Below are 23,590 nucleotides of genomic sequence, written 5' to 3'. Positions count from 1 at the left end.
AAATCAATCATAAAATTTTTACTCCACAGAAGAAAATCTCCCTCCTTTTCTACCAAATCTGTAGGTTAGGATGCTTTCAGCTGCAAGTAACAGAAATAGTTTTAAGAAAAATGGGATGTGTCAACTCAAAATAACAGGAAGTGTCAGCCACTCCAGAATGGATGAATTCAGCAGCTCAGGGACAGAATCGAAGACCCAGATGCTTTCCTTCTTTCTGCTCGAAGACCTCAGTGTGCTGGTTCTTTCCTTGGTTTGTCCCCTCTGGTCCCAAGGACGGCTACGGGCATCACACCCTCAGAGAAAAATACCCTTCTTTCTACCTCTTCTGAAAGGGGAGGAAAGCCTTCTCAGAAGCCCTCCCCCCAGGACATCCCCCACATCTCAGTGGCCAGAACTGTGCTCATGCCCATTCGTAACCCAACTTGTGGCAAGGAAAGAGGAATCATCAAGATGAGTGTAAACGACTCAAGACTGGGCCCCTGGGGCTGAGGAGAGGCCCAACCTCCTCTGAAGTGTATGGCTGTCCGATACCTACATAAATTTGGCATTCTGTCAACATGCAACCAACCATATCTGCCACAACTTCCTCAAATGCTGCCCTCCCCTGTACTGACCTTGGGGAAATCATGTCCGGTTTAGTAGGTCAGAATTCAATTACGGAGAGGAAGAGATTAAGTCATACCTTAATGCAACCATAAGCCTATGAGGTTTATTCAATATTTAGTCAGTCATCTGTATTTATAAAAAGTGTAAAAACACTTAACATAGGCCAATCCATCAACCACCCGGACAGGTAGCAAAACCCTCAACCACAATGAAAGAGTCTAACATAAATCAACTTCTGCCTCCCATCTACTGTATTTATTATTTCCAGGAAATAACTCCTCCTTCTTGGGCTTTATTCGTTGTTTTGTTTATAGAAAATGAGGGGCTTCCCTGGCAGTCCAGTGGTTAAGACTCTGACTTCCAATGCAAGGGGTGCGGGTTTGATCCCTGATCGGGGAGCTGAGATCCCACATGTCTCAGGGTCAAAACAATAAAACAGAAAACAGAAACAATACTGTGACAAATTCAATAAAGACCAAAAAAAAAAGTCCACATAAAAAACAAAGACCTTAAAATAAAAAACTTTTAAAAAATTAAAAAAAAAAAAGAAAGAAACCAAGGGGAAATATTATGATGGGAATTAGAGCTAAGCTGGTGATGCCCTGTCCACATCCACTCTGGCCACACCATTGCAGAGCACGTTCCAAGTGTATCTCTTTGCCCAACCACGTTATCTGGTAGCTGAAGCCAGCAAGTGCACAGTGGACCTAAGTGCTCTTAGATTAATGCTCCTCCCAACAGCCCTCAACCAGTGACTAATGGCCATGGGGGTATAAACATCTGAGCTTCTAGACCGTGCAGGTGAAGAAACTCTGAAGCTTGAGCTCTGCCTTAGCTCCGGGTGATCACAGAGCCTCGACAATACCCCCTGTACTGGCTGTGCTCCTTTTCCTGCCTCCCTCCCTATTGGTGTTTCTTAGGATCACCTTCCAAAAAACTGATTGCACTTGATTCCCTGTCTCTCAGTATCTACCTCTGGGAGAACCCAAGGACAGGAATGCAAAAGGAGAGAAAAGTTAGTGTTTCCATTTGAAGAAATATTAAGAAGCTTCCCCCACAAAAAAGAATTCACAATTTCTTTAAAAAGTAATATATTTTGAAGCAAATATTTTTAGAAGATTTGGATGTTCATATATAGTCCTAATCTTTGCTATAGTTTTTAAAATTAGATTCAAAGTACACCTGAAAACTATTTCCTCATATCAAAGATAATACTTTCACTATAGAGATCTAGAAAGTACTGTTATGTCATCAATGTCATAAGTGATGAGAATCTAGCTTAAATGAAGGTTGCAATAGAAAACTTTTAACTAAAGAAAAAGTACTCTCTGAATATCTTTAAACCTGGAGACAAAAACAATGGGCTATTGGATTAGAAATGACAGGAACTTATAATTACCTCTTACAGTAACACTTATAATATAGTAATGGAACTTTAAGCAGTTATGTCAGACTTGAGAGTCTTCCAGTTACAATAGAGTTGAAATGACACTTCAATACCAATAATTTAAATATATCCTTAACCCTTGATACCTAATCACAGCTTTTACATAAGTTAAAAATAAAAGTTGAAGTTTAATAATGGTTTCTAAAATTTATTTATTTGGCTGTGCCAGGTCTTAGCTGCAGCATGTGGAATGTAGTTTCCTAACCAGGGGCTGAATCTGGGCCCGCTGCACTGGGAACGTGGAGTCTTAGCCATTGCACCACCACAGAAGTCCGTCTAAATTTTCTGTAAAATACAAGATGTATTAATGGCATATAATTTCTTACAACTATAAATGACTGCTAAGCCAAAGGACTGTGGTAAGTTACCCAGGCTCAGTCCAGTGCTAATCTATAGGAAGACTGCCGGACATCCACACAGAGCCACAGAGCAATCACTATTTTCCTCCCAACCCTGGTCCTTTCCTTTGTGTTTCCAAGGTCAGCATCACCATCTGCCCGGACACATCTATGGTGGGGGCCCAGGACACATCTACGGTGAGGGCCCAGGACTTGTATCCGTGTCTCTCTTGTCTGACTCCCTCACTCAGTCTCTGCCCCCATGACCTTGATCCAAACCACCATGATTCAGCGCCTGGCTGACCACCAACACAACCACTGGGCTCCTGCTGGGCTCCCTATCTCCTGGGTGGCTCTCTCTGCATGCAGTCTCCAACCTGCCGCAGTAAACTGTTCAAAATACACACTTGATCATGAGATCTACTGCTGGAAATCTTTCAGTGACTCCCCACTGCCCTCGGATAAACAAAACCCTCACAGGCTCTCAAGGTCCTTTAGGACTGGCCCGCTGCCCCTTTCTCTAAGTCTTATCTCTTGCCTCTCCTCTCCCAAGGACTGTCTGCCCAAAGTTTCTGAAAGGTGTTACTTTCCTCAGGGTCATCACCCAAAGTGTTCTCTCAGCTGGAAAACTCTCCCGTTCTCCCACTCCCCTTACCCACCGATTCCTCATTCATCAATGCAGTCTGCAGACAGGTCACAGGAGTTCCAACCCCAGAGGCTCCTCCACGTAACCACCTATGTGACTTCAGACAAATGACTTGACCTCTCTATTGTTTCCACTGGATCATAGAAAAAGTAAGGGAATTCCAAAAAAAAAATCTAATTCTTCTTCATTGACTATGCTAAAGCCTCGACTGTGTGAATCACAACAAACTGTGGAGAATTCTTAAAGAGATGGGAATACCCGACCATTTACCTGTCTCCTGAGAAACCTGTATATAGGTCAAGAAGCAACAGGCAGAACCAGACATGGAACAATGGACTGGTTCAAAATTGGGAAAGGAGGGAGGAGCCAAGATGGCGGAGGAGTAGGACGGGGAGAACACTTTCTCCCCCACAAATTCATCAAAAGAGCATTTAAACGTCGAGTAAATTCCACAAAACAACTTCTGAATGCCGGCAGAGGACATCAGGCACCCAGAAAAACAACCCAACTCTTCGAAAGGAGAGAGAAGAAATACAGCTCCACCCACCAGAACACCGACACAAGCTTCCCTAACCAGGAAACCTTGACAAGCCACCTGTACAAACCCACACACAGCGAGGAAACGCCACAATAAAGAGAACTCCACAAACTGCCAGAATACAGAAAGGACACCCTAAACTCAGCAATTTAAACAAGATGAAGAGTCAGAGGAATACCCAGCAGATAAAGGAACAGGATAAATGCCCACCAAACCAAACAAAAGAGGAAGAGATAGGGAATCTACCTGATAAAGAATTCCAAATAATGATAGTGAAATTGATCCAAAATCTTTAAATTAAAATGGAATCACAGATAAATAGCCTGGAGACAAGGATTGAGAAGATGCAAGAAAGGTTTAACAAGGACCTAGAAGAAATAAAAAAAGAGTCAATACATAATGAATAATGCAATAAATGAAATTAAAAACACGCTGGAGGCAACAAATAGTAGAATAACAGAGGCAGAAGATAGGATTATAGTGAATTAGAAGATAGAATGGTAGAAATAAATGAATCAGAGAGGATAAAAGAAAAACGAATTAAAAGAAATAAGGACAATCTCAGAGACCTCCAGGACAATATTAAATGCTACAACATTTGAATCATAGGGGTTCCAGAAGAAGAAGACAAAAAGAAAGACCATGAGAAAATACTTGAGGAGATAATAGTTGAAAACTTCCCTAAAATGGGGAAGGCAATAATCACCCAAGTCCAAGAAACCCAGAGAGTTCCAAACACGATAAACCCAAGGCGAAACACCCCAAGACACACATTAATCAAATTAACAAAGAACAAATATTAAAAGCAGCAAGGGAAAAACAACAAATAACACACAAGGGAATTCCCATAAGGATAACAGCTGATCTTTCAATAGAAACTCTTCAAGCCAGGAGGGAATGGCAAGACATACTTAAAATGATGAAAGAAAATAACTTACAGCCTAGATTATTGTACCCAGCAAGGATTTCATTCAAGTATGAAGGAGAAATCAAAAGCTTTTCAGACAAGCAAAAGCTGAGAGAATTCTGCACCACCAAACCAGCTCTCCAACAAATACTAAAGGATATTCTCTAGACAGGAAACACAAAAACGGTATATAAATTCAAACCCAAAACAATAAAGTAAATGGCAACGGGATCATACTTATCAGTAATTACCTTAAACATAAATGGGTTGAATGCCCCAACCAAAAAACAAAGACTGGCTGAATGGATACAAAAACAAGACCCCTACATATGTTGTCTACAGGAGACCCACCTCAAAACAGGGGACACATACAGACTGAAAGTGAAGGGCTGGAAAAAGATTTTCCATGCAAATAGAGACCAAAAGAAAGCAGGAGTAGCAATACTCATATCAGATAAAATGGACTTTAAAACAAAGGCTGTGAAAAGAGACAAAGATGGTCACTACATAATGATCAAAGGATCAATCCAAGAAGAAGATATAACAATTATAAATATATATGCACCCAACACGGGAGCACCGCAACATGTAAGACAAATGCTAACAAGTATGAAAGGAGAAATTAACAATAACACAATAATAGTGGGAGACTTTAATGCCCCACTCACACCCACGGATAGATCAACTAAACAGAAAATTAACAAGGAAACACAAACTTTAAACGATACAATAGACCAGTTAGACCTAATTGATATCTATAGGACATTTCATCCCAAAACAATGAATTTCACCTTTCTCTCAAGCGCACATGGAACCTTCTCCAGGATAGATCACATCCTGGGCCATAAAGCTAGCCTTGGTAAATTCAAAAAAATAGAAATCATTCCAAGCATCTTTTCTGACCACAATGCAGTAAGATTAGATCTCAACTACAGGAGAAAAACTATTAAAAATTCCAACATATGGAGGCTGAACAACACACTGCTGAATAACCAACAAATCACAGAAGAAATCAAGAAAGAAATCAAAATTTGCATAGGAATGAATGAAAATGAAAACACAACAACCCAAAACCTGTGGGACACGGTAAAAGCAGTCCTAAGGGGAAAGTTCATAGCAATACAGGCACACCTCAAGAAACAAGAAAAAAGTCAAATAAATAACCTAACTCTACACCTAAAGCAACTAGAAAAGGAAGAAATGAAGAACCCTAGGGTTAGTAGAAAGAAAGAAATCTTAAAAATTAGAGCAGAAATAAATGCAAAAGAAACAAAAGAGACCATAGCAAAAATCAACAAAGCCAAAAGCTGGTTCTTTGAAAGGATAAATAAAATTGACAAACCATTAGCCAGACTCATCAAGAAACAAAGGGAGAAAAATCAAATCAATAAAATTAGAAACGAAAATGGAGAGATCACAACAGACAACACAGAAATACAAAGGATCATAAGAGACTACTATCAACAATTATATGCCAATAAAATGGACAACGTGGAAGAAATGGACAAATTCTTAGAAGAGTACAACTTTCCAAAACTGGACCAGGAAGAAATAGAAAATCTTAACAGACCCATCACAAGCACGGAAATTGAAACTGTAATCAAAAATCTTCCAGCAAACAAAAGCCCTGGTCCAGACGGCTTCACAGCTGAATTCTACCAAAAATTTAGAGAAGAGCTAACACCTATCCTGCTCAAACTCTTCCAGAAAATTGCAGAGGAAGGTAAACTTCCAAACTCATTCTATGAGGCCACCATCACCCTAATACCAAAACCTGACAAAGATCCCACAAAAAAAGAAAACTACAGGCCAATATCACTGATGAACATAGGTGCAAAAATCCTTAACAAAATCCTAGCAATCAGAATCCAACAACACATTAAAAAGATCATATACCATGACCAAGTGGGCTTTATCCCAGGGATGCAAGGATTCTTCAATATCCACAAATCAATCAATGTAATACATCACATTAACAAATTGAAAAATAAAAACCATATGATTATTTCAATAGATGCAGAGATAGCCTTTGACAAAATTCAACACCCATTTATGATAAAAACTCTCCAGAAAGCAGGAATAGAAGGAACATACCTCAACATAATAAAAGCTATATATGACAAACCCACAGCAAACATTATCCTCAATGGTGAAAAATAGAAAGCATTTCCTCTAAAGTCAGGAACAAGACAAGGGTGCCCACTTTCACCATTACTATTCAACATAGTTTTGGAAGTTTTGGCCACAGCAATCAGAGCAGAAAAAGAAATAAAAGGAATCCAAATTGGAAAAGAAGAAGTAAAACTCTCACTATTTGCAGATGACATGATCCTCTACATAGAAAACCCTAAAGACTCCACTAGAAAATTACTAGAACTAATCAATGACTATAGTAAAGTTGCAGGATATAAAATCAACACACAGAAATCCCTTGCATTCCTATACACTAATAATGAGAAAACAGAAAGAGAAATTAAGGAAACAATTCCATTCACCATTGCAACAGAAAGAATAAAATACTTGGGAATATATCTACCTAAAGAAACTAAAGACCTATATATAGAAAACTATAAAACACTGGTGAAAGAAATCAAAGAGGACACTAATAGATGGAGAAATATACCATGTTCATGGATTGGAAGAATCAATATAGTGAAAATGAGTATACTACCCAAATCAATTTATAGATTCAATGCAATCCCTATCAAGCTACCAACAGTATTCTTCACAGAGCTAGAACAAATAATTTCACAAATTGTATGGAAATACAAAAAACCTCGAATAGCCAAAGCGATCTTGAGAAAGAAGAATGGAACTGGAGGAATCAACCTACCTGACTTCAGGCTCTACTACAAAGCCACAGTTATCAAGACAGTATGGTACTGGCACAAAGACAGAAATATAGATCAATGGAACAAAATAGAAAGCCCAGAGATAAATCCACGCACATATGGACACCTTATTTTTGACAAAGGAGGCAAGAATATACAGTGGATTAAAGACAATCTCTTTAACAAGTGGTGCTGGGAAATCTGGTCAACCACTTGTAAAAGAATGAAACTAGAACACTTTCTAACACCACACACAAAAATAAACTCAAAATGGGTTAAAGATCTAAACGCAAGACCAGAAACTATAAAACTCCTAGAGGAGAACATAGGCAAAATACTCTCCGACATACATCACAGCAGGATCCTCTATGACCAACCTCCCAGAATATTGGAAATAAAAGCAAAAATAAACAAATGGGACCTAATTAACCTTAAAAGCTTCTGCACATCAAAGGAAACTATTAGCAAGGTGAAAAGACAGCCTTCAGAATGGGAGAAAATAATAGCAAATGAAGCAACTGACAAACAACTAATCTCAAAAATATACAAGCAACTCCTACAGCTCAACTCCAGAAAAATAAATGACCCAATCAAAAAATGGGCCAAAGAACTAAACAGACATTTCTCCAAAGAAGACATACAGAGGGCTAACAAACACATGAAAAGATGCTCAACATCACTCATTATCAGAGAAATGCAAATCAAAACCACTATGAGGTACCATTTCACGCCAGTCAGAATGGCTGCGATCCAAAAGTCTACAAATAATAAATGCTGGAGAGGGTGTGGAGAAAAGGGAACCCTCTTACACTGTTGGTGGGAATGCAAACTAGTACAGCCACTATGGAGAACAGTGTGGAGATTCCTTAAAAAACTGGAAATAGAACTGCCTTATGATCCAGCAATCCCACTGCTGGGCATACACACTGAGGAAACCAGAAGGGAAAGAGACACGTGTACCCCAATGTTCATCGCAGCACTGTTTATAATAGCCAGGACATGGAAGCAACCTAGATGTCCATCAGCAGATGAATGGATAAGAAAGCTGTGGTACATATACACAATAGAGTATTACTCAGCCATTAAAAAGAAAACATTTGAATCAGTTCTAATGAGATGGATGAAACTGAAGCCTATTATACAGAGTGAAGTAAGCCAGAAGGAAAAACACCAATACAGTATAATAACACATTTATATAGAATATAGAAAGATGGTAACAATAACCCTGTGTACGAGACAGCAAAAGAGACACTGATGTATAGAACAGTCTTATGGACTCTATGGGAGAGGGAGAGGGTGGGAAGATTTGGGAGAATGGCATTGAAGCATGTAAAATATCATGTATGAAACGAGATGCCAGTCCAGGTTCGATGCACCATACTGGATGCTTGGGGCTAGTGCACTGGGACGACCCAGAAGGATGGTATGGGGAGGGAGGAGGGAGGAGGGTTCGGGATGGGGAACACATGTACACCTGTGGCGGATTCATTTTGATATTTGGCAAAACTAATACAATTATGTAAAGTTTAAAAATAAAATAAAATTTAAAAAAAATTAGGAAAGGAGTATTTCGAAACTGTATTTCGTCACCCAGCTAATTTAACTTATATGCAGAGTACATTATGTGAAATGCCAGGCTGGATAAATCCCAAGCTGAAATCAAGATTGCCAGGAGAAATAACAATAACCTCAGATATGCAGATAATGCCACTCTCACGGCAGAAAAGAAACTGAAGAGGGTGAAAGCGGAGAGTGAAAAAGCTGGCTTAAAACTCAGTATTCAAAAAACTAAGATCATGGCATCCAGTCCCATCACTTCATGGCAAATAGATGGGGGAAAAGTGGAAGCAGTGACAGATTTTATTTTCTTGGGCTATAAAATCACTGCAGACAGTGACTGCAGCCACAAAAAATAAAAGACGGTTGCTCCTTGGAAGGAAAGCTCTGACAAACTTAGACAGCATATTAAAAATCAGAGACATCACTTTGCTGACAAAGGTCCATATAGTCAAAGCTATGGTTTTTCCAGTACCGATGTAAGAGCTGGACCATAAAGAAGGCTGAGCACCAAAGAATTGATGCTTTTGAACTATGGTGCTGGAGAAGATTCTTGAGAGTCCCTCTGACAGCAAGAAGATCAAACCAGTCAATCCTAAAGGAAATCAACCCTGAATACTCATTGGAAGGATTGATGCTGAAGCTCCAATACTTTGGCTATCTGATGAGAAGGGCCCAACAAAAGACCCTGATGCTGGGAAAGATTGAAGCAGGAGGAGAATAGAGCAAAAGACGATGAGATGGTTGGATGACATCACTGACTCAATGGACATGAGTTGGAGCAAAGTCCAGGATAGAGTGAACAACAGGGAAGCCTGGCATACTACAGTCCATGGGACTGCAAAGAATCAGACATGATTTAGCAACTGAACAACAACAACTCTCTTATCTTAGCTTTCTTTCAGTAAAATGGGGGTATTAAGGAGACCTACCTGATTGGAGCAACTGAATTAACTGAGGCACTTAGAAGAGCATCTGGTACGTGGTAAGTTTTTTCATTTTGTCTTATTCCCATTATTAACCATTACTATCATCATCATCTTTCCTTCCACATGTTGGATTAAATGTTACTTCTTCCAGAAAACCTTTAAACCTCTGAAGAGGTACCCCCATAGCTGGCTCCCAATAAACTTTTTGGAGCTGCTTTTGTAATGATCTGTGTCCTCTCCTAGAACAAAGAAGGTACAGGCCAACACTTTCTTACTCTCTACTAATCCCCAGCTCCAGTGCTGTATGCCCAGGATATAGTCAGCACATAATGCATATTATCTGCTGAATGAATGAACAAACTGATTCCACTGTTTAATCACTACAAATGTCAACGAGATGGCCCACTAAAATCGGAATTTCTTCTGTTTAAACCCAAGCCCATTTTGCTTCTTCATCATTTGGAGGACTTTAAAATTTTTTTTTTTTTTTTAAGAAAATGAATATCCTCTCCTGTCTATTGGCCCAATCAGTATCACTTACATTAATTTTGTAAAATAAATAAAGACAATTTTGTAAAAATCCACCTTTAAAGAAAGATTTTAAATGTTCTTGTCTATAAATGCAATAAATATAAACTAAAAAATGGGACCACCAAAAAAAACTGCAAACAGAAAATAAGAACATACTGTTCTCTCAATTCTTTATAGTGAAGAAGCTTTCAGAGTCTTCAGCTGTTCTTCCTATGGTCTTACCCAAAAGCAAAGTAAACTTTCCATTATTTGCATCTACCAAAACCCATTCTTATTGGCCCCCTACCCTCACCTGATCTCCAATTAGTAAAGGCTGGGTATGCTGCTTGTAGTTCTCATTGAATAGCAACATACAGAAGTTTCAAGTTTTGTTTGCTTTTCTCATAATCTATTTTGAATGCACAAACACAGAAGTAGCCTAAAATAGAATCTCCATTTAACTGTCAAAATTACATGTAAATATTTAGTACAGAAATCACTGGGAAGTTTTAACACTATTATAAACCAAGCCCTGGTACTAAGAATAGCTTATCTGGCTAAAAAGCCTGCATGTATAACCCACTGCCTTCTTCCAAGACTAGCCCGATCCCAGCCCAGTGCTTCCCAAAACGCATGAGCTTAAGAATCAACTTAATTTGTTAAAAAAAAAAAAAAATACATTTCCCCAAGTTCTTTTCTTAGAGATTTTCATTGAGTGGGTTTAGAGTGAAGCCCTAGGCTCTATTTTTAACAAGCACCTCCAATTGATTCTTATGTCCCATGGATATTGTCATGACAAAAATACGGTAGAAATAGACCTTTCACTTTCAGGTAACATTTGAGGAAGTCTCGGACATATAGACTCTTGGACAGGTACTGCAAACTTCCTCATCAGGAGCTTTCGCAGGAGCCTGGAGTTAGAACACATGGATTCAGTTTCTTCTGTCATTTACTAGCTGTGCACCACTCCTTAGAGTCACTGCCGCTCCCTCTGGTCTTGGTATATGACTTGGTTATGGAAATCATCTGAGAAAACTTACAAAAGCAATTTGTAAATTGAGATGTCATCATTATGGTAAAATTTCATTAATCCAGCCTCCTCTAATTTAGAATGTGTGAACATCGTTGTCTAACCTGCTGTGGGTTTTTTTTCCCCCCCCTTATCTATAAGGAGATCATCCCCTCCTTTCTCAAGACAGGCAATGACAGGTATTGAAACACATAGATAAGCAGCTGCTCCCTGTTCCACAGCAAAATTATTAGACTGAATGTGCAAGATTAGGGGAGCTTGTTTACTTTATTAGCTCCGTTGATGTGACAAGATGGGAGTTTCAGTGATCATTAAAGCAAGCTTGGCAACATTTCCACTGGAAGTGAGCTTGGTAGTGAGCAATTACCACCAGGCATTACAGTAAAATCAATCTGGAGAATTAGGGGTTTTTTTTTTAACATACCAGGAGGGTTAAGGGAACTTTAAAAACTAGAATTTAAATTTCTAAAGGAGACTGTATACCCTTTCCTGGCCATCTTGAGACGCATATCCTAAAACCTATATAATATTTCCTTGGCAATTTAGTGTCATCAACGTCATCTGTAGTTAAGGCTATAGGCGCAGCCACGGCTACAGATAAGACATACTGGATCGATTCACTTGGCCTAAAGCACCATATATAATGAGGAAGTCCCCCGATCTTAATGTCCATGTAGGCATGTACCAAGAACAGGAAATGATGGTATCCTTGGGGCTACGGAGACGCGGCATTTCTTCAGAGTTCAGGCTCTTGTAGGGAGAAGGCTTTATGCGCCACGCCAGCGGTGGGCATGTGTGATGAGTTCGGTTTTGCCGACTTCCTTGCTGTTACCACCATCGCCTCTGCTGGTCCTCCTTACTAGTTTTCCTCTCTTAATTCATCCCTCACAAATCTGTTCTGCTGTCAGAGTCTGCTGCTCATCATTCCTACCATTAGTTTTTTCAAGATACTTTTTTTTTGTTTTTTGGAGGCTGGGCACGTCAGATCTTAGTTTCCCGACCAAGAATCAAACCCGCGCCCCCTGCAGTGGAGTCTATACCACCGGACTCTAGGAAGCCCCTCTCCTACCACTGCTTTTAATCAACCCACCACTGACGCGTCCCCCATTTTCTGCTCTTTGCCACTGATCTTCTTGCCTAGATATTCTCTGTCATGTTCCCTGATACCCATAAACACACACAAAAGGTTGCATTATCATCTCACCTCTTCCAGCTTCTTTCCCTAATAGTTCAACTGAAGAGGTCCTTCCAGTTTTGGCATTCTCTCATCAGTCTCTTATGACTTTTCAGTTTTCTCAAGTTTCTTAACTTCTGTAGATGATCAACCAACTGCAGTATTCACTTCTTTCCATAATGGGAAAAAAATGCATATACTCAATGCTCTGTGGTTAACTTTCTAGCAATTATTAACTATATACACTGACCACTCAATGCTTTTACTACCAAAGAGATATTCCAGGAAATTTAGCCCAATGTTCCCCAAAAGGTCTGAAGGCTCTAGAAGGTATGGGTTCATTTTATCAGGCCTTTGAAATAACAAAACTACATTTTGGTCAATACATCCTGGAATTCAATTTTTTCACTAATTCATCTCAGCTTTACAAATTAGCAAACTTTACTAAAACCTTCATTGGGAAAGACTCTCTTATGAAAGCAAAGTCTACTTGTAACAATTTTTAAAGACTTGAGGGGTCTTTCCTGGTGATCCAGTGATTGGGACTTGAAGGCCTAGGTTCAATCCCTGGTAGGGAACTAAGATCCCACAAGCCACGTGGTGCAGACAAAAGGAGGTTAAAAAAAAAATCTTGGGTTTAAATACTAAATATATTACCAAATTTTTATTAATACTGAAATGTTTATTAAACTGGCATAGTGGTTGGCTTTATAACACATGTATGAAAAAAGATTAGCTTATTACCTATGCTACACAGGATGGGTTTCCTTGGTGGCTCAGTGGTAAAGAATCTGCCTGCCAATGCAGGAGATGCAAGTTCGATCCCTGAACTGCAAAGATCTCCTGCAGAAGGAAATGGCAACCTATTCCATTACTCTTGCCTGAAAAATTTCACAGACAGAGGAGCCTGGCGAGCTACAGACCATGGGGTCACAACAGTCCGACATGATTTATCAACTGAGCACCACACACACACACACGCACAAAGACATCTTTTTGCTCTCACTGCATTTCATACTTTCAAAACTGTTGTCCCAGCTCTGCTGCAGTAATTCAATAACCCATCTTTGTCTAGTCAGCCTTGGTTTAATTTCAACCAGCTTTTAAGGCATCACTTCAGGTTTTAAAACAAAGAGAAAAAAAGGTGTACAAATTAGTTTTGCAAAATATAACCCACAAAATGGAAAACATCCCACCCCCGTCAAAATACATCTCAAAGAAAATATATTCATTCACTATATATAATTTATTGTACACTCTTGACAGGTTTATAGTTAAGAACAAAGTCATGTGTGCATGCACAGGTGCACACAAACACACAAACAACTAAGAAGGTAAAGTCTGGAAAAGCCCACAAAAAAGGATAAAACTAGAGCTACTAGAATTCCAAAAGTACATGATGGCTTCCATCTGGGCAGCTGCACAGAAACATTCAGAATGTGGACTCTGAAAAGTAGGTAGAAGTTCATCAACAGGAGGCATAAGGAAGAGTGAACAACAGAAGGAGGGTCACTCTAGGCAGAGAACAACGTTCACCAACCGCTGAAGCCGCTGAACGTCTTTGCAAGAACAAAAGGACACAGAAGCAGAAAGAAGCAGGTGAGTACAGGCGTGTCTGGGACACAGAAAGCCACACTGGGCAGTGTGATTCCAGGGTCTCTACTATGAGAACACCTCCCTGAGGTTATAGTCTATATTTTGTTTTTAGACTAAATAATCTCACTTTCAGAGGTGGGAAGACCACAAATAGCTCTTAGATTTATAACTAAAAAGAGAATGTAGAAAGAGAAGAGAATCCCCCACACAAAAAAAATACATTATCCCTCAAAGATACTGGAGTACCTGAATATTTTCATTCATTCAATAACTAAGTATTAGTGTTTATGTGCAGGCTCTGTTCTAGGTGCTGGAGATACAAAAGCGAACAAAAAAGATCTTTGTCTTCATGGTGCTGCCACCACTCTAATAGGAGTAGACAAACACGAAACATCAGAAATGAACAACACCTGCAGAATGGGAGATGGTGACAAACGACATAAAGCCCAATTAGAGCAGGCTAACAGGGTCAGAAGAGGCATGAAGGAGATTGGATTGTTGGTTTAAAGATAGAAGGGAAGGTTTCATTGAGAAGGTGATATCTGAGTAAAGACTAGAAGGAAGGAAGAAGGCTTAGCCAAATGGACATCTGGGGAGGAGCTTTCAAGGAGAGGAGATAACCAAAGGTCAAGGCAGCAAGGCCAAGCATGTTTAAGGAATCGAGTTCAAGGAGAAAGTGCAGCTAGAAGGGAGGGAGGGAAAAAGAGACAAAACATGGGCAGAGAGGAGAGGTAAAAGAAGGCAGGAGGCAGGTGGTCAAAAGCCTTGTCAACCACAGGAAGGATTTTGCATTTTCATCTGAAGATATTGGAGGGATCTGGGCAAAGGATCACATGATCTGACTAGAGCTTTTCAGGTTCCCTGGCTGCTCTTTAAGATACGATTATAGGGGAAGCGAGATGGAATCAGTGACAAGAGGTTGATATTATATCACGGCAAGAGATTTTGGTAGCTTACAGCAGAGTGATAGAAGAAACTGGATTCTGGGTATTTTGAAGTTAAAGTCAACAAGGTCTCCTTACAGACTGTACATGGGTCCCAGAAGAAGAGTTGAAGATGACCTAAGGTTTTTACAAATGTCATTGAAAAGTTGCATAGGACCAGATTTTTCTAAGTCCATCATAGCTTAGGTTCACTAATGGGAACCATATTTTGGTAAACCAAGATTTTGGTAAATCTTTCCATAAAACAAGGAATTCTCCTGCAGTAGCATGAATCACCTTGTAACTGATCTATTCACAGCTTCAGATGTCCAATAGTTTACCTGCTGAGTGAACTACATTATTTCGTGGTTTCAACAATCCCCTTTTATCAAATAAGAACAATGTGTACAAATAAAGATACCCTAAATATGTGTTCCTTGATACCCATAAAAACACACAAAAGGTTACATGAGACCCTCATTATCATCTTATTGTCATAATAATCCCGAAAAGTTATTGGCCCTATTTAATAGATGAAGGAAGCTATGCTCAGAGGTTAGCAATCTTTGCCCAAGGTCAAACAGCTTAGCACGTAGCAAAGCTCACATTGCACTGACCCCAAAGCCAAACTTCCCCTTAGCACTACTGTTACCCACCGCCACACTCTTGAGAGGCAGTAATGGTTCAAATCTTTCTTTTTTTTTTAAGACCTTCCTCTTTTCTTGCCTTTCCTCTCTTCCTGCAATGACGGCATCATTTAACTAGAAATAACTTCACTTAACACCAGTAAGGATAACTTTTCAGAAACTGGATAGTCTCCCTGGAACTGCCAGTTAAGAGACTGGGCAAACGCATTGTTTCACCAGACAAAATCAATAACAAAACAAAGTGAGGCAGGCTTCTCAACTATCACACCTCAGTTCTATGGAGTGACCTAGAGAAAGCAATGACCTGGTTTCCAGGTTCATTCAACAACCTTATCATCTGGTCCCTGATTAAGAGTAGCACTTTCCACACCATGGTGATTAGACATCCCCCAGGGAGACATAGTCTTTGAAAGATGATAACCAGAAAGTGCACAGAAATGGCCTCCCTGACTATAAAGTATGATTTTGCCTTTTTAAAGGCAATTTTAATGGAAATTATCTGAATAATTTGTACTGATCTAATTCTGTGGCAATACAACAGCTTTGGAAAGATCACAGACGCAGAAATTTATGTTTAAATGTTGCAACTCAGGGATGTCCCTGGTGGTTCAGTGGCTAAGACTCCACGCTCCCAATGCAGGGGACCCAGGTTCGATCCCTGGTTAGGGAACTAGATCCCACGTGTGGCAACTGAGAGTGTGCATGCTGCAACTAAAGATCCTTGGACGGGTTCACTGGGACGACCCAGAGGGATGGTACGGGGGAGGGAGGAGGGAGGAGGGTTCAGGATGGGGAACACATGTATACCTGTGGCGGATTCATGTTGATATATGGCAAAACCAATACAATGTTGTAAAGTTAAAAATTAAAAAAAAAAAAAAAGATCCTGCATGCCACAACTAAGACCTGGTACAGCCAAATAAATAAAAAATAAAGTTGCAATTCAACATTACCCTTCTGCTTAAAATCCCCACAATTGTTTTCCATGTTCTTAAACTCCCCTGGTCACTGGCCCCTTCACCCAGCTCCATTCCCATCTTAAATCAGGCCGACGCTTTTTTGGCTCCAGGAACTCAGGTCTTATTTTAAGGGGACCCTGATCCTTCTCCACTCAGGAGCCTAGCACCTCCTGATCCCCCTGCTCTGTCTGCTACTCTTCACTTCCCTTCAGCTCTCAGGTCAGACACCACTCTGACCTTCCTGCGCAAGGTGCCATAGAACCAAGAGCGTTGCTCTTCACCACTTTACAGGGCAGTTTGCTCTTCGTTCCTGCTGGCCATCCTCCTGGTCCCTGGCCAGAACTCAAGAGGATTTGGGCAGTGGATGGACAAATGAATAGTGTTGGATCACACTCTCCACCCGCCCTCCCTGCCATAATCACCATCTATGCCAGAAGGCAGAGATACAAATTGCTATAATATTTCAGTATTTTTATTTTCAAGATCAAAGAGCAGGAGAGAAATGGAATGAAGGATCTATGCTACAGACTGAATTCCTATGTTAGGGACAAAATATATATGTTGAAATCCTAACCCCTGAATGTGATGGTATTTGGAGGTGGGGGTCTTTGGGAGGTGATTAGATCATGAGGGTGGAGCCCTAACAAATGCTATCTGTGCCCTTACAAGACACCCCAGAGAGTTCCCTGGCCCCTTCTGTCATGGAAAGATAGAGCAAGAAGACAGCTATCTATAAACCAGGAAGCAGTTCCTCACCAGACACAGAATCTGCCAGCACCTTGATCTGACTTCCCAGCCTTCAGAAGTGAGTGAAATGTTCGTTGTTTAAGCCACTGAGTCTACAGTATTTTGGTATAGCAGCCTAAAGACACACTATTAAATTTCTTTGAACTCATCCTTTACCTACAAAGTTTAAAGACAATGGAATTGACTGATTCAAATCCACTTACCCATATATTCTATTCACTAAATTTTTCAATAATTTTTTTCTGAAACCGAAAGAAATAAATTTCTTCAACCAACAAAAATAAACAGAAAATTAGTTTTGAAGCTCAACACTCTCAACTGCAGTAGCAAAGGTAATCTCAGTTTTCTGAAGATGGAGTCAACCAGCTATTAATTTTTTCTTACTAAGCCTTATATTGTCAATTAGCTTAAGTGATAGGTACATAATGCTGCTAAGGTTAACAGTATTACTAGTTCAGTTCAGTTCAGTTGCTCAGTCGTGTCTGACTCTTTGCGACCCCATGAACCGCAGCACGCCAGGCTCCCTGTCCACCTCCCGGAGTTTACCCAAACTCATCATTGAGTCGGTGATGCCATCCAACCATCTCATCCTTTGTCATCCCCTTCTCTTCCTGCCCTCAATCTTTCCAGCACCAGAGTCTTTTCAAATGAGTCAGCTCTTCGCATAAAGTGGCCAAAGTATTGGAGTTTCAGCTTCAACATCAGTCCCTCCAATGAACACCCAGGATTGACCTCCTTTAGAATGGACTGGTTGGATCTCCTTGAAGTCCAAGGGACTCTCAAGAGTCTTCTTTAATACCACAGTTCAAAAGCATCGATTCTTCTGCACTCAGCTTTCTTTATAGTCCAACTCTCAGATCCATACATGACTTTTGGACTAGTAACAATAAGTTATCAAGCATTTATATACAAGGGCACTGCACCATCTGCTTTACATAGAGCAAGTATTCTCATTTACCCTTTACAACAATACTATGAAACAGCACCAGTATTATCCCCATTTTGCAGATGAGGAAAGTGAGATTCAGATATCTACTACTTTACTCAATGCTACACTCTAGTAAGTACAGAGGAGGAGCTAGACTCCAAGTCCAGGTTTGAGTCTCTGAGGTCTCACGTTTGACCCTTTAGAAGAAACTTAATATTGCACAGAAAGGAAGAACAAGAGGGAAAAAGAAAAAAAAAAAAACACAAAGCAGGAGACAATGGAGACCAGTGTAAGGTTGGAGGAAATAGCTCAGAGTACAGAGGCTGAATTTCTCATTCCAGGAAACCATCCTCTCTGGTTTTTCCTCCAAATAAGACTAGGGCATGCTTTTAGGTCCCATCCTCCAGCTGCACCTGCCATCTCTTACATAGCTGGAGCCCAAGGGCTTTAAGGCTGCCCCCGAGCTTGCTGGATGGCTCAGCAGGTAAAGAATCTGCCTGCAATGTAAGAGACACAGGAGATGCATTTTCAATCCCTGGGTAGGGAAGATTCCCTGGAGAAGGAAATGGCAACTCACTCTAGTATGCTTGCCCGAAAAACCCCATGGACAGAGGAGTCTGGCAGGCTACAGTCCATGGGGTCCCACAGAGGTGGACACGACTGAGCACACAGCACCCTGCCAACTCCCATCTGGAGACTGTGTTCATTTAGGCCTACAGACTTCCTTTTCAGAGCTGAAATGCAAAATGAATAAATATTTTTAAGAACTTTTATGACTAAGTTCATCTGTTTCTCTGCCTTCTACCACCTGCCCTGCTCTAAAAAAAAAAAAAAAGACAAAACAAACAAAAATACCCAGCATTACTTTCATTTTCACTCTGGTCAAAGTGCCAGGTTTATCACTCTGGCATTCTCAAATGGGTTTAGTGACTCTCTGGAGGTTCAGCTTGGGAAGTGTAATAAACTCCCTGTTGACATTCAGGAAACTGATAGACCGGGTCACCTTTGTTTGCCATCTTCTTTTCATAACTTGCTACAAAGATTTTCAAACAACTTGAAACTCTACTTTCACAGGACTTTGTTCTTGGAAGGAATACAGAAAGTGTCACATGACAATGGCAGGCAAGAGAGACTTACCTACTAAACCGGCTAAACTCACCCACTAGAGACCTAGCGAAATCAGAGTAATTTACTTGCATGGGACTGTAACCGGAGAGAATGAAGGAAGGGATGACCCAGCTCTTGATAAGCTAGAGGATGGGCCAGGTAATGGGCGGTCTTAAAAACCCACTAGACTAAGGAATCTATGGTCTGGAGTATTTTTATGGACTGCAAAGTCCAACTGTATTTCAAGGATTTTCCAGGCTTTTATGTTTAGAAGATCTGGTATCTGATCAATGTGCCAATTACTGTGGGAAAAAATAAAAAAGGAGGACCCACAGTCCCTGCCTCTCAGATTCTAAAATCTAAGGTGAGGGGGAGGAGAGGAATTAAACATACTCACATGCAGAGACTTAAGCATGACAAGTATAAAAATATACCACCAACTCAACACACATTATTATATAATACTTAAAATAATTGGTTAAGGAGAGGAAGATGTTAAACATCAGTATTAGAAGGCAAAAATAATTGGTTAAGGAGAGGAAGATGTTAAACATCAGTATTAGAAAGCAGACAATGCCTCTCTAATGACAGCAAGACCCCCTAAAACCAAACTCCCTTACTGAGTTTATGATTAATCTCTTTATCCAAAACTTTATTTCTTTTCTGGTCCCTTCTACCTCAATCCTGTGCTAACAGAACACCAATCAACCAGAATCAGAAGACTACGATCACTATTGTTAACATCATTAACATACTGAAACTGCTGTTGTCAATATCATTAATGTACAAACTTAAGTTGTTCCTCTAGGGCATGGAGAGCTCACAGACTCCTGTGCCATGGGCCACCTGGCCTGAGAATTGTAAACCAGACCCTGCTGCTGCTGCTCCTCGGAGAAGGCAATCGCAAGCCACTCCAGTACTCTTGCCTAGAAAATCCAATGGATGGAGGAGCCTGGTAGGCTGCAGTCCATGGGGTCGCTGCAAGTCACCCTGACTCCCAAAACTATGATTAAGAAATGTTATGGAAACGTCACTAGATGATGATTAATCCCAGCCTCTTTAAAAAAAACAGAAAAACTCTAAACACAAAGTCAGAGTGGATCTGAGACTTGTCTCCCACACCGGTCTGCTGCTTCCTTGCTGAGCTGCTTCAGTCACCTCCGATTCTTCGTGACTCTATGTAGCCTGCTGGACTCCTCTGTCCATGGGATTCTCCAGGCAAGAATACCAGAGTGGGTTGCTATGCCCTCCTCCAGGGGATCTTCCCGACCCAGGATCTAACCCACATCTTTTACATCTCAAGCATTGGCAGGCAGGTTCCTTACCCCCAGCGCTGCCTGGGAAGCCCCAGATAAACCTTCATCGTGCTGCAAACACCAGCTGTCAGTTTGGCTTTCAGGGCCACAGGCACAGGAGCCCTGACATGGTTACCCTAATACTCGGTTGAACAAATTACCTGTTTTTAATTACAACTTAACCCTAATTACTCAAGTATCATGTCTGCTGCTTTGTTTTCCAAATCATTTCAGTTTTTGTTTTCCAAACACTCCCTGAATTTGGAGAGATAAAGGACAAAGTATTTTAAGATTCAGGCCACCACATGTAAGTAATGTTACAAGTAACAACTTGTTCATTTCTTCTACGTAAGTATTTAAAAAAGAGAAATTTCCCAACAAGTAAACTGGATAATATTTCACTTTATGAGCCTCTCTGCTAGATTACCAGTGTTCGAGTTCAAATCTCATTTCTAATCTTTTAAACACTGCCCTTAATTTATCAAAAACCTTCCTCTGAGGTCAAATCTTTTCAATATAAATATTACTCATGAAATGACAAGGTCATAACACTTGGCTTTTCCTATGGATTATTATATAGATAACTTAGATCCTTTAAGTTACCAGCCACTGTCATCAATTTTAGATAGTTAAAAAAAATTACCATAAGTCTTTAATTACAAACTATAAAACTTATTCATCCTCATATATGATTTTCTAAGACACTGGAGTCTTATTCCACTATTTCAAAAGTCAACAAGTTTTCCAAACCAGACAACCAAGAACTCAGGCTTATCAACAGTGAAATTATAATCTTGATTATAACAACGTTAAGCACTTCACTTGCTTTTTCAATGATGAAAAAACAGTAAGTTTTAAAAATATGTATTATGTTAATAGATGCTTATTCTTTCCTACTTGAGATGTTTTTTGTTGCAGTTCCAAAAGGTTAATTTATGTTTTTCCTACTAAGTTGTTGAAATGTTTGAGTGAATAAAGTTAAGAATACGGAGTAATATTATTTATATACCTTATTTGAGCCTAGCCTGAAAGCAACCCCTGACCAGCCCAAAATTCAACAAAATGCTCTGTGAATTATATATAAAACCAATCATAACTTAAAAAATCAATTATAAAACAGCAGAATGAATAACCGGAGAATGGCAATATCACTTGGTTTTAAAAAAAAAAGCTAATAAAAACAAAACAAAGGGAAAGAAAATCAACAAAAAAGGCAGAAATGGAAAAAACCAAAACTTTCTTGTGGAATTTTCCCAACTTCTCTAATCTGCCCTTTCCCTTACATCTTCAGAATTCTTGTGTAGAGGGAATGGTAAACCAGACACCCTAACACGCGAAACTATGATTAGGTTTGTTTAACTCACTCTGTGGGAATACTCTTTCCTGCAAATCTCCTTCTGCAGAAGGCATTTCTGACTTCTACATGAAGAGTTACCGTCTTGAAGAAACAATAATTCTTGCTAGTCATTAGGACTCCAGGATAGTTTAGCCAAGAATTAAAAAAAAAAAAAAAGATTTTTAAATTATATGAAATAGGCCGAATCCAAGGTTCCAAAAAGCAGAAAGACTTCTGAAATTCTGTCCTTTCTCCACCCTCGCCCCCCAAAAGGCAACAGAATGCTTTTCATCCTGGGCACAGGACCTGCATTCAAGCCAGAGACTTTTTGTTTCAAAAACTCTCCTAAGAGGTAGCCTGTGACTGAGGAAGCAACCAGCAAGACAACTAACTCCCTGGACCCGGAATGGCTTAAAAGGCATAAGCCCCAGCGAGTTGAGGCCAGATTTCTCCCGCACCCAAGTGGCACTTTAGATTCGCTGAATTAAGCCAGCAGTGTGTTTAGTACTTAAAAACTCTGCTGCTACTGCTAAGTCGCTTCAGTCATGTCCGACTCTGTGCAACCCCATAGACGGCATCCCACCAGGCTCCCCCGTCCCTGGGATTCTCCAGGCAAGAACACTGGAGTGGATTGCCATTTCCTTCTCCAATGCAGTAAAGTGAAAAGTGAAAGTGAAGTCGCTCAGTCGTGTCCGACTCTTAGCGACCCCATGGACTGCAGCCTACCAGGCTCCTCCATCCATGGGATTTTCCAGGCGAGAGTACTGGAGTGGGGTGCCATTGCCTTCTCCGTTTAAAAACTCTACTACAAGTCTAAGCAAGGCAGGCGACGGCATGAGGGACAAGCGGGTACGCAAGACGCATGAGCCTCAGAAAGAAGGAGAGGGGAGCTGGGGACGCGAAGGCCAAGCGCCGGGCCCGTAACTAGTCAGCGCGAGCCAGGCCAGCCCCAGAGCCGCGCGAGCCGCAGCAGGAGTCGGGGGAGGGCGGCGCGGAATTCGACTCACCTGCCCATTCACCGAGCCTCGGTCCGACCCCCGACTCGTTACCCAAACCCCAGACCCGAACGGCCGTGAAGAGAAAGCATGAGATACGCAGTGCCAGGTAGGCCACGGTGCCCACGCCCACCCAGTACAGGAAACCGGTGGCAGGCAAAAAGCTCTCCATGCCTTTCAACCAGGCCTCACTACCTTCGTGAATGAAAAAAAAAAACACGAATGAATGAATCCAGGAAGAGGTGCCGGCAGTGACGGTGAGCACGACAGTAATAGGCGCTGCCCCCCCGCCTCCGTCGCCGCTTCGAGCCTAAGCCCCGCCCACAGCACCATATCCGTGCCGCCATTGGTGACCTATCGTTCGCTCTGCGAGCAGCGCGCCAGTCATTGGCTGACTCTAGCTCCACTGCCCCACCCACGACCTCCCCTTCTCCCACCCGACCGCGTATCCTTTCTAAGCTGCTGATCGCTCACTTGCCAATCAAACTTCAGCCTCGCCCAACGCGTCACCACGCCCCCAGGATTCCTCCGCGGGTCGGGAGG

General features: G+C 40.9%; 1 protein-coding gene across 1 annotated transcript in view; it reads right to left on the bottom strand.

The window, feature by feature from the left end:
- Nucleotides 1-23,370, bottom strand: part of HSD17B12 (hydroxysteroid 17-beta dehydrogenase 12) — a 177,263-nt gene extending 153,893 nt beyond the window's left edge. Inside the window, exon 1 of the mRNA XM_061381190.1 lies at nucleotides 23,060-23,370. Within this exon, the coding sequence (XP_061237174.1) occupies nucleotides 23,060-23,219 (160 nt within the window). The 5' untranslated portion in view covers nucleotides 23,220-23,370. The remainder of the gene's footprint in view (nucleotides 1-23,059) is intronic.
- Between the last annotated feature and the right edge of the window lie 220 nt (nucleotides 23,371-23,590).

This window comes from Bos javanicus, chromosome 15, assembly GCF_032452875.1.
Source record: "Bos javanicus breed banteng chromosome 15, ARS-OSU_banteng_1.0, whole genome shotgun sequence".
NCBI lineage: Eukaryota > Metazoa > Chordata > Mammalia > Artiodactyla > Bovidae > Bos > Bos javanicus.
Note: the sequence above shows the minus strand (reverse complement) of the source record. Positions and strands in the feature narration are given on the sequence as shown.